Source organism: Juglans microcarpa x Juglans regia, chromosome 5S, assembly GCF_004785595.1.
Source record: "Juglans microcarpa x Juglans regia isolate MS1-56 chromosome 5S, Jm3101_v1.0, whole genome shotgun sequence".
Lineage (NCBI taxonomy): Eukaryota > Viridiplantae > Streptophyta > Magnoliopsida > Fagales > Juglandaceae > Juglans > Juglans microcarpa x Juglans regia.
In genome coordinates this window covers 95,330-114,526 of record NC_054603.1, presented here as the reverse complement: position 1 = coordinate 114,526, position 19,197 = coordinate 95,330, and the positions used below count along the sequence as shown (strand labels likewise).

Here is a 19,197-nt window from a genome sequence, read left to right as displayed (position 1 = left end):
TTCTTCTATATATGTTAATGACGACAAAGCTAGTTTTTCTTGCTATCTTGGTGTTAACGTCCTGTTTCGTATACTTTTAGGTCAGGTTCCAGCAACTTAGGTCTTTAAAGCTGGGTCTGCGAAAATAAAGAAGAAAGAAGTTGGGAAAGGGTGGCCTTGGGGCTGGGGAGTCTCCGATGCTAAAGTCAATAGAGTATTTTGGAAGTTTGTAAATAATGAGAGAGTCAAGAGACTAGAGAGTTTTTTCGTACCTGAAAATTGTTATTTATACCTGGAGTCTGGGGAGACAGATTGTGCCTGCCCCCGTGGAGCCCAAGTCATTTTTATTGTTCTTTTTGTCAGAGTTCTTTAAATGCGGTATGCCTCTGCGACAACACCATTAATTTGGAGTATTGATCAGGTAGTGGTGCTATTAATGCGGCGTGGTTATCCTATTTGCCTTACTCTGCTAGTGTCTTTGGTGGTCTATCGATGTCACCTTGTTAGAGGATCGAGGGTCTCCCTTGCTTCCCGCTCGTTCATGTGGGCAGGTACTCAAAGGCTAGACGCTGCTCGAGGGATCTCCAGGATGGAGAGTTCCATCATTCATCATTGCTTACTTTCCCTTGCAAATGAGTTGCTTCGTGGGCAAATTTGGGCCCTGGGGCTAGGTATCAGGCCGAAGTCCATTACTCTTGGCCAAACGCCTAGTGGGCTTATGAGTGAGGGGGAAATCTCCTTATACTTCATTTAACTACTGATCTTTTTATATAATTATCAACTTTAAAGATAAGGCTTAATTTATGCTACCAACTTAGTATTCGGGAACTTATTATGGAAACAAATTCTCTTCTTGTTGTGAATTGGTTTAATAATAATTTCCAACTCCCTTGAATTTAGACTAACATTTGGGATGATATCCTTCATTTTAAAAATGTTTTCCCTTTTAGTATTAATCATATCTACAAAGAATGAAATGTTTTAGCAAACAGTTTTGCTACCTATGGAGCTTAGGGCCGCACACTAAGTTTTTCCTCCATTTTTTAGCTGCCCAAACATATGGTTGGTCTTTTTGCTTTGGATTGTGCAGGTATTCCCAGTTTCTGTCATTAATTTGTAATGTTTTTAGCTTTAAACAGTACTATATTGTCTTTTCTGGCTGGTATTTTCTAAATTTCAATAATATTTTTTACAAGAGCTTGGTTTTGAGATTTCTTATTAACCCTCTTTCTCCCTTTGTATAAGGTATTTCTTTGTTATAAATGAGAGTTTATTAATAAATTTGGAATACCGTTCTCTTAAAAAAGAAGAAGATAAAGCTAGGCTAGTTAGCAAACTTTATTTGCATGAAGAGAGAGACCAGAAGCTATTTTTATAGTATGCCAGCATAAAAAGGTACAAGTTAATTAAGAGGAAAAAAGGCATGTGCCAGGAAAACTATAATACTATAAAAAAATGATGAGACAATCACAAAGCCACCTATTCTTGATTTTGCCAGCAAATACGATGAAAGCAATGGCATGCTTCAACATAATAATTAGAGATTTGGGTTGTGTAAATGCTGCCAACCTCTCCATTCTTCTTGAGGACCCAGGATTATTGGTTTGAGCAGGGCTGATTGGCCAACACATATATAAGAATAGGTGCCATAGTATTCATGACTTGAGCCAGGACTGAGCATGTATAATTCATCAAATCCATCCCTTCCAATTACCACGGAGCTTCTTCTACCCTGTTCCATATTAGAGGTCAGACCGGAAACAATTAAAACGGTCAACTTCTGTCCGATCCAACTCTACGAAACATAACAAATATATAACCATACTCTCCTGACCAGTTGTGTCTTTAGTGGATTTAGTTATCCGGTCTTCCGATAATGAAAAAACAAATAAAACCCTGTCTTTACTTTGTTAATGAATAAGAAAAAAGGAAATAAAATATGACATTGATAGTTAGCTGTTGTTGGAGGTGTCAACAGCAACAGTTAGACAAGGCTGAAACTGAGCGATTATATGTTAGAAAAAACAGTGCGTTCTGTGTAACTGTCCTATTGTAAAGGAAAATATATCAAGAGATTCCTAAGTGAGTGTTTTATATAAACAAATAGTTGATGACACTGAACACTTCTTTGCTTAACTGAATGCTCCAAAAGGAAGTTTCAGCGCTCCGGAGGGACGATTTAGCCCCATGGCATAAGTGCAAACTTCACCGACAATTATCAACCGGTTATAAAAATTTTGAGTCTTGTGCAAGCACAGAACAGCAAAAATGAGCTAGTCCTAGAACAATTTTGTATGACAGTAATCGAGAATGGGATTGTTGTAGAAGTATAGCCTCTGGCCTCTAGAGTTATGTATTCGATCCTAGGTGCCCCATTTTGCGGATGGGAAACGTCACCAAAATCTCAATGTGGCGATTTAAATGCTCTGTCCAACATGAGAGTTTGAAGTATGAGAATCAGTTGTTTACAGGCTGCAGCATTAACTTAGGTGAGGATAGAATTTGGTTATTATTAGAAAAGTACCCTGTCAATGACTGTGAAATGCCGGGGCGCACTTGTGTATATCCGACTCAATTGCTCTGTTAAATGCATATAGTTTCCGTCCTCTTCGCCCTCCACTTCATCTTCGCTTTCTCTTTGGATGCCTTCTGCGGCATCAGCTGTGTTTTGATTTCTTGGAGACCAACCGGACAAAAGTCCTTTCAGCGCCTTTTGATCCCATAATTTACCAAAACCAAATTCATTTTTCTGGCCCAAGTCCAGAGGAACAATTCCAAAGCTTGACAAAAATGGTGGTCTGTTGACGAAATTTGATCCTTGTAATCCGACTGCATAAGTTGCATCAGGCGAGCTCACTGTCAAATGGCTTACAATGGACCCCTTCAGTTGGAGCGGTGAAAACTTGGAGTTTGACACAACAATCTCGGAGCTCAAGATATCTTCTTGGAGACTCACAATATACTTTACTTCAACCATGTTCTCTGAGTCACTGTTGATCAGTTCTACCTGCATTTCATTTGACAAAGTGTGTATGTTTTATTTTTTATTTTTTATTTTTTCAGCAAGAAATTTAACTGAAACTACGAGATTTAAGGCGTGACCATTTGACTTGACTCTGCGGCTATTTGTAGAAAATATTAGCCAAACACCTACTGCCCTCTACAAATCGGAACATCTTTAAATATTGTATAGACCCAACATACATGTCTTGTTTAGAAAATAGTTTAAATATAGCTTGAAATAAAAGTGTTGTTTCGTGGAGTTCAAAGTTTACTTCTTGCCTATCAAAAGAAGTTTCCTCCATCCTTTATTAATAGCCTACAGAATTATATACACACCTGAATAGATTCTTGAGCATTTCCACTTATATTAAGAAGAGCCCAATTAGTTGGAGACCATGAAACTTGTTCGCCATCACCGCAACAATTTAAGGCTACAGACACCCCTCCTCGAATGACAGCATCACCATTCTCCTCCTCGAAGACTGAAGTGTGCAGCAATTCTACGGAACCTCCATGCCACATGGGAGCCTTGTACGATGTAATCAAACCACTTGGCAACATCAAGGTGGCTGTGCTTCCATTTTCCAGTCCCATCTTGGCAACGCAGCTATCACCTATACCTTCAAAGGTGACACCATGGCCACTGAATTCTCCCTCCATATCGATGGGTTGGTAGGGGATTGAAGCCACTTCTGGCAGTGGGAATTCCCTTTTCCCATTGTAGTACCGAATACAACGACATGGAACACAAGGGTGGTGAGTAACCAAACGTTTTGCAGGTATTGCAGAGGATATGGGAATGAAATTGGGGGAGAAAAGTTGACTCCAAGCCATGCTCATGCTTCTTTCCTACTTTTAAGCTTATTTCTTCCCACCCTTGTAATTGGCGTTTCCGGGTAGATAAAGCGTTGCATTTTCTTTTGGATATTATGGAGTCGAAGACGGTAGGGGTCCACTTATCCTCATGAGCTTGAGGCGAAAAAAGAATGCATTAAGCTTGCAAGTAGATAATGGGATGAGTAGATTTGTTACCTCGATTTTTTTTTTCTTTTTGGGTCAAATGCCAGATTAAGTTCTTAAACCACAAACCCTAACTTATAATAAATGGGAAAAACAAATCCGCACCTTTTTTTTTTTTTTTAAAAAAAGGCCAGTGTTATTAAGTTTTGAAGTTAAATTTTTTTATTCGAATGTAAAAAGTAAATGGATCACTTCTTTTTTTTTCCTCTAATCAAGCTTGCTTATCATAGATAAATAAATTATTACAAACTATTAGAGGGAGGTTCCTTCCCGCTATCTATATATAGAATACAAGTAAGTAATTTATCTATGGGTATGCAACCAAATATAAGGTTGGTTGCTGCCCATTGCGCTATTGAGTGCGCATATCGATTTGGAGATCGATTTATTTTTTTAACGATCCAGCCTAATTGATTTTCCCTCATTCGAGCAATATCTTCCATGATAGGCCTAATTTTCCAAACTTGATCTTCACCTTGAATTGTCAAAATTACAAGTTGTGAGTCTCCTTGTATGATTGTGCTGACTTTTTACAGTTTGTCTGCCATTTTTGTTGTAAGGAAAATTGCATAGGCTTCTGCCATTAGCAGATTTGTGGAGTGATTTTTTTTTTCTGTCCAAATTCCTATGATTTCTCAATTTGAATTTCGGCTTAGCGCTGATGAAGTGGAGAAAGTATCCCTTACTGTTGCATCAAAGGATATGCATATGTGCCCTTCTGGTGGATTTTTTCATTTCATAATTTTTGCATAATTTAGCTTTGTTTTCCATGCCTGTAAATTTTCTTGGTATAGAAATCCAGTTGCTCAATTGCTTTCTTTAGAGTGATGACGGAATTATTGTGAACAACTTTGTTCCTCGCTCGCCAAATGAAACCTAACATCAACACTGCGAATATTTGGAAATGATGTTCTTCTTGGGCTCCTAGCCCCAGCTTTGACCCAGGCTTGATAAGGATCGAAATCCATTCTTGTATTGGATCACTATTTGTTCACTACAATCAATCTTATCCATTCATTTGCATAACAACACACATCTAATGATCGTTTTCACTAAATATTAGCCAAACCCTTAATTAAGTACCTCTTTTTAAGAAATCCATTCCACCCACCAAAGCTGCATAGTCCTCAGTTGGTACGACATGATATTTCATGGCTTCGAGGTGAAGAGTTCAAGTCAAGACATAAGTTGAAACCACTTATAGTAGTAAAGCCTAACCTTTGGGCCGTGAGATGGGTTTTAGACCAGATAGATAATTTGGGGGTGCTGTGGTGACGGCTTGCCCTTGGGGTAATAGCTATAGCTCAAACTAGACATTCCACAGCAGGAATTGGCTCCTATGGTCACATCCAGTGGTCGCCCCCACCTCCCATTTAGTTGAGGAAAAAAAAACTTCTATAAATTATAATTAAATGTAAGGCCTTAAAGTTGTTTGAAAAATGGTCCCTATCTGCATTATGTGGTGCATATGGCAAGAGCGAAACGAGCAGACATTCAAAGACAAGGAGTGGACACTAGAGAAGCTTCGTGTTTTATTTTTCCGCACCTTAGAACACTCTCATTGGATTAGCTAAAAGCTAAATCCATTAAAGATTTGGCTATTAAACCATAAAATGTGATCACATTTGAATAGCTAAATTCCAAATAATTGGAATTTAGCTACAGTCACTTCTAAAATTATTTTCAAATTTGAAATGAACTATTCATTCATCAAATACATTTTATATTAATTATTTCTCTCTCCCTTTTAAATGACAATTGAAAAAATATAATTAGAATATGATTACTAATTAATATATAATTTTATGAATACTAAATTATGATAAAATAAAATAAATTCATAATTAAAAAAATTAAAATATTTTTGAAATTATTAATTACTCATTACTATATAATGAATAAATGGATAATCCAATGTGGAGATTTGATGTAAATAGTCAAAGCCAAATTCATTTTATATTATTTTATCGTCATATAATGAAAAAAATGGTTATTCAAATGTGGAGACTTATGCGAATAGAATAGCTAAAAGTTAAATTCATCTTACATTCATAAAAAATGTACTTTAACTTTAGCTAATCCAATGAAAGTACTCTTGCTTTGAGCCATAGCTATAGATTTTAATAGCATAAATATACATGATTTTCTTTCTTCTTTATCAACCTAGCTAGATAGGTCATATCTCTTGTATAAATTCTTGTGTACTTGGACTATGCCTATCATTATTAATACTACCATTTTACTTATAAAATAAATAATTAAACGTAGAGCCTTTTTGAATTGTTATTTATTTTTTTCAACTTTTAAATTTTGAAGTAAATACCCAACTCACCCCGACCACCCCATCCAAAAACCCCCCCTCCCACAAAAGAAAAGACAGAACGAGAAAAAAGAAAAAGATGTCACCTATATTAAACAACCAGAAGATAAGGCCATCGCAACCACAAGTCATGACAAACACTCGAATAATTATTTACCAAGCACAAGGGAGCAAGTTGGGTAATGAATTATGTGAACACTCCACTTACAATGTAAAATTTATAATTGCAATTGAAATCTTTGTAAAGGATAACTAACTCAAAAGTTCTTTGGGAGATGTTATTACAAATTATCGTGCTCAATAACCTGTGCCCCCCTCCAATCTTCGCCGGGTTTCACAACCACGGGCACCAGCATTGAAGCAGGGCCAGTGCAGATAAAGTACTCCTTGCCATACTTCTCTGACAAGGAACCTGGGCTGGATAAATAAATATCTTCAAAACCCATCCGTATCACCCTGAAGAAGAGCTCACGTCCCTAATACACAAGAATCGAGATGAACAAAACAAAACAGATAATTAAGTTTACCGTGAGAAGATTCATATCTACTGAAATATCACATTAGGTTATATTTTATCTACTCTTTGCTCATAAAAATGTAGAATATTTTTATGAGCTGAACATATGCCTACTCATGAAAGCTGAATATTTTCCATAAATGCATCGATCCTAAGTTCTTTTCTTTCCCTTTGCTTTCTGTTCAAGGCAGTTGAATAAGACATCTATATGGAAAATCTCTCAAGAATTCACAATTTAGGAATTGGTCAAAAACTTCGGGTGCAATGGAAATGAAACACATAAAAGAAGGTTGCACAATGTATACTACAGATATACTATTTAATCCGCCTTCGATTAAAGTGGAACATTCCTGGTTACCTGATCAAGTGTCTCATATTTTGAAGGTGGTGTGTTAAAAAATGCCTTCAATCTTTCTTTGGGAGGGGCAGCGTAGACTCGAGTGAACTTGTTTTTCAAAATGGTGAAAGGTATATCTTGCAGAGCCCAAGAGCCCGGTTTATCTTCAGGCTCAGAACCGAAAGAGAACCATCCTGGAGACTCAGCTTTCATTGCTTCTGCTGGAGATAAGATTTCAAAAGGTGAAGATAGAGGCGGGTGTGAGCAGTATGAACAGCCCCGAAGACCTTGGATGGCCGCCCCACCTCGTTTTTTAAATCTAAAATAGCTCAGTATGGCATTTGTTAAAGTCACTGCCTTGCGGCCATTGTTCTTTACTATAACAGCTGTTGCCATGCTTAGTGGATAGAGTGACACCACATAGGTAATACCAAGTGTTCCGCAAGTGCAGCTCAATTCAACCTGCAACCGAAAAGAACAATGAAAAGGTGGGGGCCAGGACATTTTCTTTTCTAGATTCTTGTGACTTTGCTTCCACTAAATTAATAACAAGTGAGTTATTTTGAGAAATCCTATTTAAGAAGTTTTTCAATTAGTTACTTGTAAAAAAAAAGTTTTTCAATTAGTCACCAAATAGAAGCATAGGTATTGATGAGGAAATGAATTCCACATCACCGATTGGAACTTCTGTTAATTGTGACTTAATCATAACGTTAGGGGTTGTATGAATCGTCATTGATTTAAGTACTTCATATCCAGTGCTCAAAAATTCATCGGACACAAAATTCGTGGAAAAGGAAAAGAGTAAAAATGCAATGATTTGAGGTTGTGAAGAAGGGTGTCATCCGAAAATACTTGCCTTGTCGAAAATAACGACATATGAGATGATATAATTTTAAATAAAAGTTAAAAAGATTAATAAAATATTTAATATTATTATTATTTTGAAATTTAAAAAAGTTTAATTGAAATTTAAAAAAGTTTGAATCGTTTATTCCCTGTTATGAGTCGTTCATTGTTGCTGCAAGCTCTCTTAAACAATCTTTAATCTCAGTTTGCAAAACTGAAACTCACCAAACCTGACAATTGAGTACCGGAAGGCAAACAACTTGAATGAGAGGCATTCAGCAGTTCGAAGAAAATGTTGTCGACCTAATCAACATCTTTAACTAGTACCTGAAGAGCATCGATGGAATCCGAATCAACATCTTTAACGGTCCATTTAGAAGTTGAGAGAAGAGGGGACCCTTTAGAACCAGGTTCTGATACGTCATTGATGACCAAGCCTATTCCACCCTTGGCCTTCGTAGAATCTGCACCACCAGCTGGAATCGTATAAAGAACCTCCTCGAACCCATCATCCTTCCAGTAGACTTTTGGCTTGTACGAAGTGACATGGGCATCGGGTATTCGAAGCCTTACGGAGCTGCCATTTCTGACAGTCAGTTCCACAATTGGAACATTGTCAGACTCCAAGAACTTGATGCCTTTCCGGCCGAACTTCTCATCAAGAGTCTCTGGTATGGTAAGGGTGGTTGCAGATGATGATGAACAAGCCCTAATTATATTTGGTTTTGGGAGAGAAAAGGGAAGAAGAGAAGCCATCAGGGAGAGGAAAGAATCTCTTTTTAACAGCTTCCACACAGACTCTTTTACTAGTTTGCTAGCCTCATCCTCATACTCCAACCCCTTTTGCTTGGTTGTGTTTCGGATATCATTTTTTAATACTTCAAAATATTTTTAAAAAAAGAAAAAAATTTATAATATTATTAAAAAATTCTTTCTTAATCACTGAGTAAAAAATAAAAATTCAAAAAAAAAAAAAAAAAAAAAAAAAAGAGGCAGCGGTAGGTTACAGCGGGATCCCTAGCTTTTTCCTTCGGATTTATAGATGGTAAGCAAGCACTTTTTTCCTTTTTCTTTTCTTTTTTTCCTGTAAATTTATCTTATTTCTGAGCCAGATCCACATAATAAACAGACAACTGGACGGGCCAAAATGAGTCATGGACCCAATCCCTACTTTCAAAGAATTTGCTCGACTTCGATCCTTTCTATTACAGAATGAATAAATATAGATAGAAGTCACTATTGAGAGCATCCATTTTCCAAACATGATGTGGCATCATTTAGACCACACATCTCCCTAAGTAAGTGTTGGAAACAGTCAACTAAAAGTAGCCATGCAGTGAGTGCAAAATGTGCATTGCTACAATAGCTTCTCTCTAGTATTACTCAAACCTATTAAGTCCAAGCCTGAATCAACCTCTTCCACCCCCCACCCCCCTTTCTCTCTTCAACCACTCCATTTTCTTTCTGCCCAGTAATTCAATTTGTATATAGAAGGGTCAATTCATTCATCCATTCATTCTAGCAATAGTACGTCCTTCTGAGTGCTGTCCCAAACTTCCCCCCTAAAGAAAATCCGTTACCAGCATCATTCCATGATGAGAAGTAAAAAAGATAATGAGTAACATTATTCTTTTCCTATTAGCCTAATGACTAAAATTCAATAGACAACTTGTTCTATTATTCATCCGGATTAGGGTATACCCTGGCCCTGTTGTGTCGTGCAGCCCAGGTTAATCAGGATTATGACCCAAGCTGGTATGTGGACCAATATAGGTTTTACCCATATTTTGCAAAATCTCAATTTTTTTTTTAAATCCCCTACTTTATTAAAAATTTTTAAGAAAAAAATAAAGTTGAAAAAATAAAACCACATATGGTTTTGATCTTTGGAGTTGAAATAACATTGACCAGATAATATAGGGCCCCCTTAGCCGAAAATGCAGTACCGGACTGGTATAAAACCAGGCCCGGATGGAACATTGCTGAGTCAAATTAAGCATGGAACCCAACATGGGCAAACCTCAAGTTCCATATAAAGTTTCTAACCATTTTCCGTAACCATCACTAATTCCATTTTGCTTGAATTGCCATTCAAGCAAAATTTTCACATTAACTTATACATATTTGAGACAAAATAATAATAAAATATTATTATTTTATTATTATTAATTTTTTACTAAAATCAATTTTTTTATATATATTTTACAATTAGCATCCACTACATACATTTGACATTAATAATACAAATGCAATAATAAAAAATATAATTTTTTTATATATTATATTAAAAATATAATAAAATGAAAAAATATATAATATATTATAATAATAAAATGAATGTACAAGTAAAAGTTTGCTGTGTTGTTGAAGAAAAGAGGAAAGGAAAGTATTGTGAGAGAGAGATAGTGGAAGGAAAGAAATAATTATTAAAATATGATTTGTAAGGTGAATAATAGTCATCCAAATTTGGATAAGTACTGTTCATAAGTAGCTAAATATTTGGATATGCATAAGCCAATGTGGAAGATTTTAAGATCATATTATGCAAATATGACTTTGCATATGCATATGCATAGACCATAGGGAAATGAAAACTATTTATGGTTTAGAGAAAAAAAAAATTGTTCAAACACGAGCACATTTTCAGTTGACTGCAACTTGCGAATACCTCATATTGAAAACCACCATCAGATTCAAAATCATCACACGACCAAGGCTTAAAGTGGATTTTTCCAGCCATAAACAAAATTTTTATACCAAAGCTTTTCGCATCCGAGTAAAAAAACACAGACGCCTAACCCAGGTCAGGAACCTGCCTTCAGTGATAAAAGTAAGACGAGATATTAATTGCCCCAGGAAATTAGTCCTCATCCATCCCTGCAGGCTGATCTCTCTTTGGGCCACCTGCTGGTTTTGCCATTATAATCTGAGACATAGAATGGCATTGCATCATCAATAAAACTTGCTTTGAAAGAAAATTAAAACAAAGCCCGAGATTCTGCTTCAAATGCTTTTTTATTACTAACATGATCTTACACTTACTATAAGAAATGTTGCAAAGGCAGACAACCAGAAACTGTAGACAAGTCGGTTAACCACCTTATGGCAATACACACAAAGGAACAATATCTAAAATCTTTTAGTTAACCAATCTATACTGCCACATTACCCTCGTCCTTGGCAAATTTTAGCCATGTAGTAGTTCATCAAAAGCCTTGATGTTCAAACAAACTTGTATTTATCATCAAAGTTTCCTGGGAGAATAAAATCTATATAGCTTCTCCAGAAAGAAAAACAAACTCACGGAATTACGGATTTGATATCTACCAATTAATTCCTTTAGGCCCCGTTTGTTTGCAAGACTCAGCTGAGATCAACTCAGTTTAGTCTAATTTTAAACTGAGTCTAACATCCAAACACCCAACTCTCAAATTACTAAACTCATCTCAACTCAAAACCTTCTTACACGTGGGACCCACAACTTTTTTCAACTCAACACCTCTTTATACATGGGACCTACAACCTTTTTCAATTTCCCATAAATAGTACTAAACCCATCTTAACATCTAAACACATCTTAACTCATTTTAGATGGGCTTCACATAACTCACTCCACCTACTCAACTCACTACTATTCATAAAGAACTCAGCTCAGCTAAACATCCAAATGCAGCCTTAAACTGAAGGGGAAAAAATAAAAAAGTAAAGATGGCATGAGAGTTGTAACACTTGAAATTCTATTTCTCTCAATCTTAACATATCAAATTTTCCAAGTGAAAATGAAATAACAATGGAAAGAAAATGTTAACTTTCTATTTAAGCATATCCTCCTTATTAGGGTTTTTAAAAAAATTGCCAAGAATTTATGTGATTCTTTTTTTATATAGGTAAAAGAGATTTTATTAATATGAAAATAGGCATAGCCCAAAATTTATGTGATTCTTTTTTTTAAAACGGTAATTGCATCCCCCCCCCCCCCCCCCCCCCCCCCCCCCCCCCCCCAAACCTTAAATTATTAGATTTAATGCAATGTCCCCATAAAGTTAGAATTGGAGAAATCAACAGCCCAAACTATTAAGTTATGCAATGCCTCCTAGCAATAAGTTTTTTTCCCAATTTACATTATACCGCATTAAAAGTTAAAATTTATCAATGATCATAAAAGGTGTTGCTTAAGTACACAGGGAATACATGAGGAACACCAATTAAAAAAATGGTCAAGTCCTGAAAACTAGAAATCCAATTTAACATTATGCCAAACCTCAATATTTACAAGATTTTCACGTGATTAAACATTCTGCTAATGTCTAGCATTAAAATTAGGGTACATGAAGTGCAATAAGAACATGGGACTTTATTTTTTTTAATAACTAAAATAAAGTTCTATTGAATCAAGTAAATAGGTGTAGCCCAAGTACACATGAAGTAAACAAGAGAATGCCTAGTTACAAGCTGAATGAAACTTCTTTTATTAGTAATAAAGCTTCATTCGAAACATGCAAAAAGTGCAACTCAAGTACTGGGAGAACACAGGAGAAACACCTTTTTCACTCAGTAAATAAAGGTTTAATTGATGAGGAATAGGCATAGCCCAAGTATATGGGACATGTACAAGAAGAAACACCAATCCAGAAGGAGAAAAAGATATATATGACAGTGAAACTCAAAAGTTAGTCATGATCAAAATTGAGAAAGTTTAACATTGGGAGACCGTGCAAGTAATCTTATGGTTTAGGGGATTGTTTACCCAAATTTGAAGTTTAAAAGATGATCTTATAGTCAAGAAGCCTTTTCTAAATTACAAAGCAAATATCCCATAACCAAAAGCAAAAAAGAAATGATGTTCTTCCTCATAGATTTTGTCAACCCTAGTCACGCTAACTGATATGTCACATTTTAATAGCTTTTCATTTTAATTGGTTGACTTATGAAGCTGCTTAAAATGCGGCACTGAGTATGTGTGGTTGAAGATAGCGAACTCCAAGATGAAGACTGGAATTGCTCAAAACAAAATGGTGTTTTGGTTACTTGTCTTTTAAATAAAAAGCATTCTAGTCTGTATTCTTCAGTGTTCTAATACATATTGAAATCTAAAACGGGAGATATTTAACACTTAAAGCAATGGCAGCAAGCACTTCCACCCTTCATAAATAGCAAAACATTTTGACTGAAATACAAGTAAAGTACCTGGTCTACCTGAAGCACAGTGCAAGCAGCTTCTGCAGCATATTTGAGAGCAAAAAACCTGTACAAAGCCCAAAAAAACTCATTTATACTTGTCTCGTACACAAAAATGGAAGATTTTGGTTAAAAGAAAATATACAAACAATAGTTCCAATTTTATATAATGGTGAAAGAATGCTCCACCAATTTCTTAAAATTCTGGCAATCAGGACTGCAGATTTTTGTTGCTAAGTGGGACCCAGAGGTTTTATAAGGCTACTTGGTTGTCCTAAGCCAAAAGATAGTCTTTACTGATAACTATCAGGTGAAATACCAATTATTCCATCTAAAATGCTAATTATGAGTCTCATTACAAAATGATAGTTAAATTGTAATGACGCTAAAATGGTGAAATTATTGAGAATCGGCACAAAGCTGAAGCACAAAGAAATGCTAATCATGAGTCTCATAACAAAAGGATAGCTAAATATTTTTTTTCCTATAAGTAAACCGATAGCTAAATATATAATGATGCTAAAATGATGACTTTGCTGAGAACCGGCACAAAGCTGAAGCACATATAACTCAGTTAAACCAAACTGATAAAGAAAGAAGCAGAAGAATTAAGTGACAACACCCTAAGATAGAGCAAGGACCCAAGTATTACTCCTTTACAAAATTACAACACTACTTAAATTTTGAGATAAGTCTTCAGATCCTGCGTTGCATCATGCATTAGAAGTAAAAAAACAGGTAACACAAGCTTTTGATAAAAGTGAGATAAGTAATAAGATGATAAGAACCAGCTTACTTAGTGATGTAGAGATCCCAGACATCCAGGATTGAGAGATCCTTGCAAACACCTTCCTCCAAGTCAATACCCACTTTGCTATTTCCAGATGCATGTTCAGCATATAGAGAAGATATGATCTCCATTTCGTTAAGCCCAGCATTCTCGGCCAGTGTTCTAGGAACCATTTCAAAACTTTCAGCAAATTTTGCTATAGCATACTGATCCAATCTGCAGAACCAATTGAAGGAGAAAATTTGAGCACACATAAAAGACATTTTTCCATCTCATTTGAGCTATTTATTTTCTTTTCCCCAAATGAAAGAGATCTTCATATAGGAGCCATTATTATTCTTTTTTATAGGTAAATTAATCTCATTTTAACAGCTTACTTCACATTTTCTTTAGTAAATGAAGTAGAGTTGCTATTGTACATTAAAGTTTGAGCACATATACCCCATACTGTATGCTCTCTATGCAGATCTTAAACCTATTATTAATTTTGAAACTGGTGAGTAAAAAAAACATATTTGCAAATTTATGAGAGGGGAAAAGAGAAGGAAACCCTGTAAATTACCCTGTTTCTTTATAAGATAATTCTTTCACTCTTCTAGCCAATTCAATCTCACTAGCTGCTGCTCCAGGTACAATACGGCTGTCTCGGCACATAGCCTGACAAAGGTAAAAGTGAGGCAAATACCTATCACATAATTCATTGGAGTCTAATCCAGCCATTTTATAAATGCAAAGCATGACCAGCCAATCATAAAGCACAAAATCTCAAGTACTAATCTGCAGGAATTACCTTGTACGTGTTGACTCCGTCATCAATTGCTCTTTCAAGGTCATCCAATATACTATCAGTACTTCCTCTTAAAATCACAGTGGCAATAGAGTTCCCACCTTCTTCGTTCTTGACAACAGTAACCTAAATATATTTATTCATAAAGGGAAAAAAATATCATGCAAACATCCATGAAGAAGGAAGATAAATAAAGCAATTCAGGGAAAAAAAGCTATACTGAGGCCACGTTTACAACATACCCTAACACCACCAATTTCCTCAACTGAAATTGAATCAACATGTCCCAAATCATCTGGGTTAGGCTGGCTGAGCTTCAACTGTTGCAAGAATTCAAAAGGCATTAAGTAGCAACTAAAAGAAGGGTAAATAAATTAACAAATCCTATCATAGTTACCATGGCAACAGCACCAGCTGTACGGCAAAATCGACGCAATTCAAATTTTGAACTGATTTTCAGGACCATGAGCCTGCATGCAAGTCACCATAAAATTAGAAACAGATCTCTTTCAGAATTCTTAGAAAGCCTCAACGAATATTCAGACTATCTATATCCATCAGGTCTCAATTTGTGAATGAGGAAGATATTAGTGCATATGCATGTTTGCACAACAAAGAATGAAAAATTCTGGAGACAATAAAACTTGACGGACTTGTAACGCTCACAGAAGTGCAATGCCATCTCTCCAACTGCAGCTCCACTGACAATTACTTTGGCACCTGAATCTGCGACTGCTTTGATAAGCTCTTCAACTTTTGCTTCTTCAGATTTTGAATAACTTTCTAGCTACAAGATTCCCAGAATACTCAAGTAAAAATGTTTTCCAATATGTTCCAAAAAGTCATTAAAGAAAGGAGGATAGTTGTGCAAAAATCTCAGCATGGAAGGAGTAAAGAAACCAGCATAGTGAACCAGTAGGAGCACTATTGAAATGAGTATCAGAAGTACAACAATCACTAACCATTAATCTTCATGTGGTTACATATATCCAATAAAATGAGTACCACTTTATTTTTTTTAACTTATCAAGAAAGAAATTGGGATATGAAGACATTGACCTAAAGCTAATTATAAGTGGGCCTGGAACGGAGACTCCCAAGTAAAGTCGTTCTTGTTCAGAAATGAATCTTCATTGACCCAGCTGTAGGCAACCACAATAATGAAAGTATTGCAAATGGAAACCATAAAAGAGGCATGTTGGATAAATATTAAACTTTAAAGAAATTTTCAAGCTGTAAAAAAGTTGAGTAGTTATGCATGAAATTAAGATACCGCTTTCAGAGTATGAGACTAGATAAATGGAACTATGACAGAGAGAGTCATTACTCTCAACCAGAAGAGACTCTCAGGATTACCTGCTTGGCAGTATGTATTAAGACAGTTCCTTTTGTTTCGGTTGCAGCTGTATCAACACCACTGGCAAACACGGCAACCTAGGGAAACATCAACAGATGATACAATTAGGACACCCTAAATCAAAGGACTTCCCCCATCAAAATATAAACACATAAAATGGTCAATGTTTTCAGAAAGAAATAACAATAATATGAACTAGACAAAGTTGGCAACCATAATATCAAAATTGACTGACAGATGATTCAAATCAGTTTTGATAAGAAACATTTTTTGATCGGTAGTTTTGATAAGAAACATTAGTCAAGATGGTTTTTTTTTTTTTTTTTTTATAAGTAAGTCAAGATAGTAATATTGAAGCAATGCAGACAAGACCATCCGTGAAATTTGGACTCATCATCATATTTGGTAAAGGATTTTAATGGAAGTTATTATTTGTGCAATTCCTAGATCTGACCTTGTAACATCGTGGCGATGGAGACCACATAAGTGATGACTCGATACTTCACATCACTCAGTTAAATAGCTTCTCAACTTGGATGATGTCTAGTCCAATTTACTTATTCATCACCATAAAGTCCCTTCAATATGTTAACAGAACCACTTCTACCAGTAATCTGTTTGGAATACAAAATGTCAACACAAACAACCATCCCTTAAAATCAGGACCTTTGTTTTCAAGAGCAGAACACTGGATCAAAAAAAAAAATATATATATATATACATATATAAGGAGTTTCATGGGATAAATGAAAAGGAGAAAAACATCTTGCTGCCAATAATTATTAGTGAGACACGCAAGTAAAAAGAGATGTTACTAAGGATGGCCAGAGCTACCATGGAATATGTCATTTTAAATAAAGCCAAAGCATGTTATAAGGAGTACTAGCACAATAAAGGAAGAACGAAAGCATTCAAAAATGACAAAATAGGTCAATGCATTAAAAGCAAAAATAAACAACCACGACAGTCCAGAACGAAACAATTCATGATAAAGATTACACTTTTCTTCTGCAAGTTCATTAGTGCTAACCTTTGCCTTCTCCACTCGCTTTATACTCCCCACAGCATCACTTTTCAAAACCATTCCTTGAACTACTGTAGAGTTATGCAAGCCCCCTCCCAAGAGCTTAACAACACGGACGTTATCCACATTGAAGTTTTCTGGGTTATTGGGGCACACTTGGATGCATGCCTATAATCCCCCCCACCCAACAAAACAACAGGAAAAGGAAAAAGAAAAATAAAAGGGCAGTCAGAATTCCCAGCCAAAAATGCTAAATAGACTAAACGGTCACTAACAAACAACAGTCAACAGGAAATAATTACTTCAGCAACAAGGGAGCATAAAATATCTTCTTGACCAAATTGCTTGCTAGCAACAGCAGCTTTCATTCGATAGATGACTTGATACTTATTTCGCACATCCATATTCTCAGAACCTTTCTCAACCAGCTGTTCTATAATTTCAACAGTCTGAGGATTTTAACACAGAAAAACTGAAATCAAAAGACTATATTCACCAATAATTCCATTAAGAACACTGGTCCTCCACCCAGAAGGACAGAATCAACAAACCTTATTGATCGCTTTAGTGTATCCATTGATTATCTCACTTGGGTGCAGGCCCATCCTGATAAGTTCTTCTGCATTTTGGAGGAGCTCCCCAGCAAAAGAAATCGTCAAATTAGCACCATCTCCAATTTCCTCTTGTTGGGACTTGCCAGCTAAGACAAGAATCTTGGCAGCAGGATGCTGAACCTCAAGTTCATTCACAATGGTGGCCGCATCATTTGTGACAAACAGCTTGTCTAAATGATTGATAACCATCTTGTTCATACCTGAACAGAAGATGATTAGGAATCAAAACCGTAGAGTATCTTATATTTTGTAAGATAACCCAGAAAAAAATCAAGGACAGTATTGAAATGCCAACAAAAATTAGGCGATATTAGTTTTGCCTACGGTAATGAAACAAAAACAGTGGTATTCTTTAAAGAAGCAAGGTCCATAGATGGTTGGGAAGTAGTACGGCCGGTTACCCAGGTTCTATCACCGCGGGCCTAATCTTCATCTTCAGCAGCTAAACTGCCAATCTTTATTTTTCTTTTTTTTGCGGACAATCATGTACACAAATCGCAAATATTAAGAAAAACAAAGAAAACCCATTATCACCACCAATGTGGTAGGATTTACATCAACTCGAAACTAAAATTCTATCTTTTCCTTGGTATTTAAAAAGAAACGAAGAAATACGAAGGATACGTTGCTCATCTGAAATCATATAGAACATACCATTGGGACCAAGTGAGGTTCGAGTGATGGCGGATAGCTGTTTGCAGGCATCGATGTTCTTAAGGACCGCTTCGTCGAGACCCGATAGGTGTTTGTGGCCCTCTTTCAGCATTGCTTGCATACCATACGGCTGCATTTGGAACCCTATTTCCTCGAATATCTCCGAAACACAGAAACCCTCAACCCAGACAGAAACGTCTCCTTTGCCTTCCCTCTCTTGTATTTATTATTTATTATTTTAAACATTTTCTCTCTCTTATTATTTAGGAGATGTTTAAATATAAAAGACGTTTTAACAAATTTTATCTCTTCTAATATAATCTAATTATTATAATTTTTTTAATTTTTAATATAAAATATAATAAATAATTTAATTTTTTTAAAATTTTAAAATAATATTTTATTTAACTTTTAATTTTCATATCAACTCTCTCATCTTAACTCACTGTCTAATCCTCTCTCTGTACAAATTTAGAATTGTAAGTGCAATGGACGTAATCTCCAAGCTAAAAATATACTAACTTTAATTGGGGTCAATGGTAAAAACCCATAATATCCCTGTTTATAGTAATCTAATAATCCACGTCAAAGTGAAAATTATAGCCTAATACGTCACAATTGAACAAATAAAAGAGAAATTGCTTGCCCCAGGCAACTACCATGAAGAGGTGCTCGCTGTCTCGACTAGCACCGTGGTAGACAAATTGCTAGTCACCTCCGACAACACCTTGAATGAGCATGAAGGTCGCTACCTCAACGAGAAACTTA

At 35.8% G+C, this 19,197-nt stretch overlaps 3 protein-coding genes across 4 annotated transcripts; all 3 read right to left on the bottom strand.

Moving 5' to 3' along the window:
• Window positions 1–1,289: 1,289 nt before the first annotated feature.
• Window positions 1,290–3,885, bottom strand: LOC121268481 (protein NDH-DEPENDENT CYCLIC ELECTRON FLOW 5). Of its 2 annotated transcripts, none has more exons than XM_041172786.1 (3): window positions 3,319–3,884; window positions 2,504–2,986; window positions 1,290–1,711 (listed from the first exon to the last, which is right to left on the bottom strand). In XM_041172786.1, the coding sequence occupies exons 1-3, from the start codon at window positions 3,820–3,822 to the stop codon at window positions 1,517–1,519; spliced, it is 1,182 nt and encodes a 393-aa protein (XP_041028720.1). In that variant the 5' UTR covers window positions 3,823–3,884; the 3' UTR covers window positions 1,290–1,516. The 2 variants fall into 2 exon arrangements, with proteins under 2 accessions (XP_041028720.1, XP_041028721.1); XM_041172787.1 differs by lacking the exon at window positions 1,290–1,711 and adding an exon at window positions 1,736–1,846 and having other exon boundaries at window positions 3,319–3,885.
• A 2,604-nt stretch (window positions 3,886–6,489) lies between these two features.
• Window positions 6,490–8,889, bottom strand: LOC121268123 (photosynthetic NDH subunit of subcomplex B 2, chloroplastic). The gene is made up of 3 exons (XM_041172251.1): window positions 8,353–8,889; window positions 7,198–7,638; window positions 6,490–6,798 (listed from the first exon to the last, which is right to left on the bottom strand). Exons 1-3 carry the CDS (start codon window positions 8,779–8,781, stop codon window positions 6,604–6,606), a joined length of 1,065 nt encoding a protein of 354 aa, XP_041028185.1. The 5' UTR covers window positions 8,782–8,889; the 3' UTR covers window positions 6,490–6,603.
• Window positions 8,890–10,677: 1,788 nt separating this feature from the next.
• Window positions 10,678–18,640, bottom strand: LOC121268169 (T-complex protein 1 subunit theta-like). The gene is made up of 13 exons (XM_041172306.1): window positions 18,430–18,640; window positions 17,713–17,975; window positions 17,464–17,610; window positions 17,168–17,329; window positions 16,137–16,214; window positions 15,434–15,567; window positions 15,178–15,250; window positions 15,023–15,100; window positions 14,784–14,906; window positions 14,556–14,650; window positions 14,000–14,209; window positions 13,213–13,270; window positions 10,678–10,951 (listed from the first exon to the last, which is right to left on the bottom strand). The coding sequence occupies exons 1-13, from the start codon at window positions 18,563–18,565 to the stop codon at window positions 10,886–10,888; spliced, it is 1,623 nt and encodes a 540-aa protein (XP_041028240.1). The 5' UTR covers window positions 18,566–18,640; the 3' UTR covers window positions 10,678–10,885.
• Window positions 18,641–19,197: the final 557 nt, after the last annotated feature.

Coding starts and splice junctions, on each gene's coding strand:
- LOC121268481 (XM_041172786.1), bottom strand. CDS start 3,822: ATGAGCATGGCTTGGAGTCAACTTTTCTCCCCCAATTTCATTCCCATA. Junction 2,987..3,318: donor ATGCTCAAGAATCTATTCAG/GTGTGTATATAA, acceptor AATGAAATGCAG/GTAGAACTGATCAACAGTGA. Junction 1,712..2,503: donor ATTTCACAGTCATTGACAGG/GTACTTTTCTAA, acceptor AATATGGAACAG/GGTAGAAGAAGCTCCGTGGT.
- LOC121268123 (XM_041172251.1), bottom strand. CDS start 8,781: ATGGCTTCTCTTCTTCCCTTTTCTCTCCCAAAACCAAATATAATTAGG. Junction 7,639..8,352: donor ATTCCATCGATGCTCTTCAG/GTACTAGTTAAA, acceptor TTTCGGTTGCAG/GTTGAATTGAGCTGCACTTG. Junction 6,799..7,197: donor AATATGAGACACTTGATCAG/GTAACCAGGAAT, acceptor CTTGTGTATTAG/GGACGTGAGCTCTTCTTCAG.
- LOC121268169 (XM_041172306.1), bottom strand. CDS start 18,565: ATGCAGCCGTATGGTATGCAAGCAATGCTGAAAGAGGGCCACAAACAC. Junction 17,611..17,712: donor ACACTAAAGCGATCAATAAG/GTTTGTTGATTC, acceptor TAAAATCCTCAG/ACTGTTGAAATTATAGAACA. Junction 15,568..16,136: donor TAATACATACTGCCAAGCAG/GTAATCCTGAGA, acceptor GGAATCTTGTAG/CTAGAAAGTTATTCAAAATC.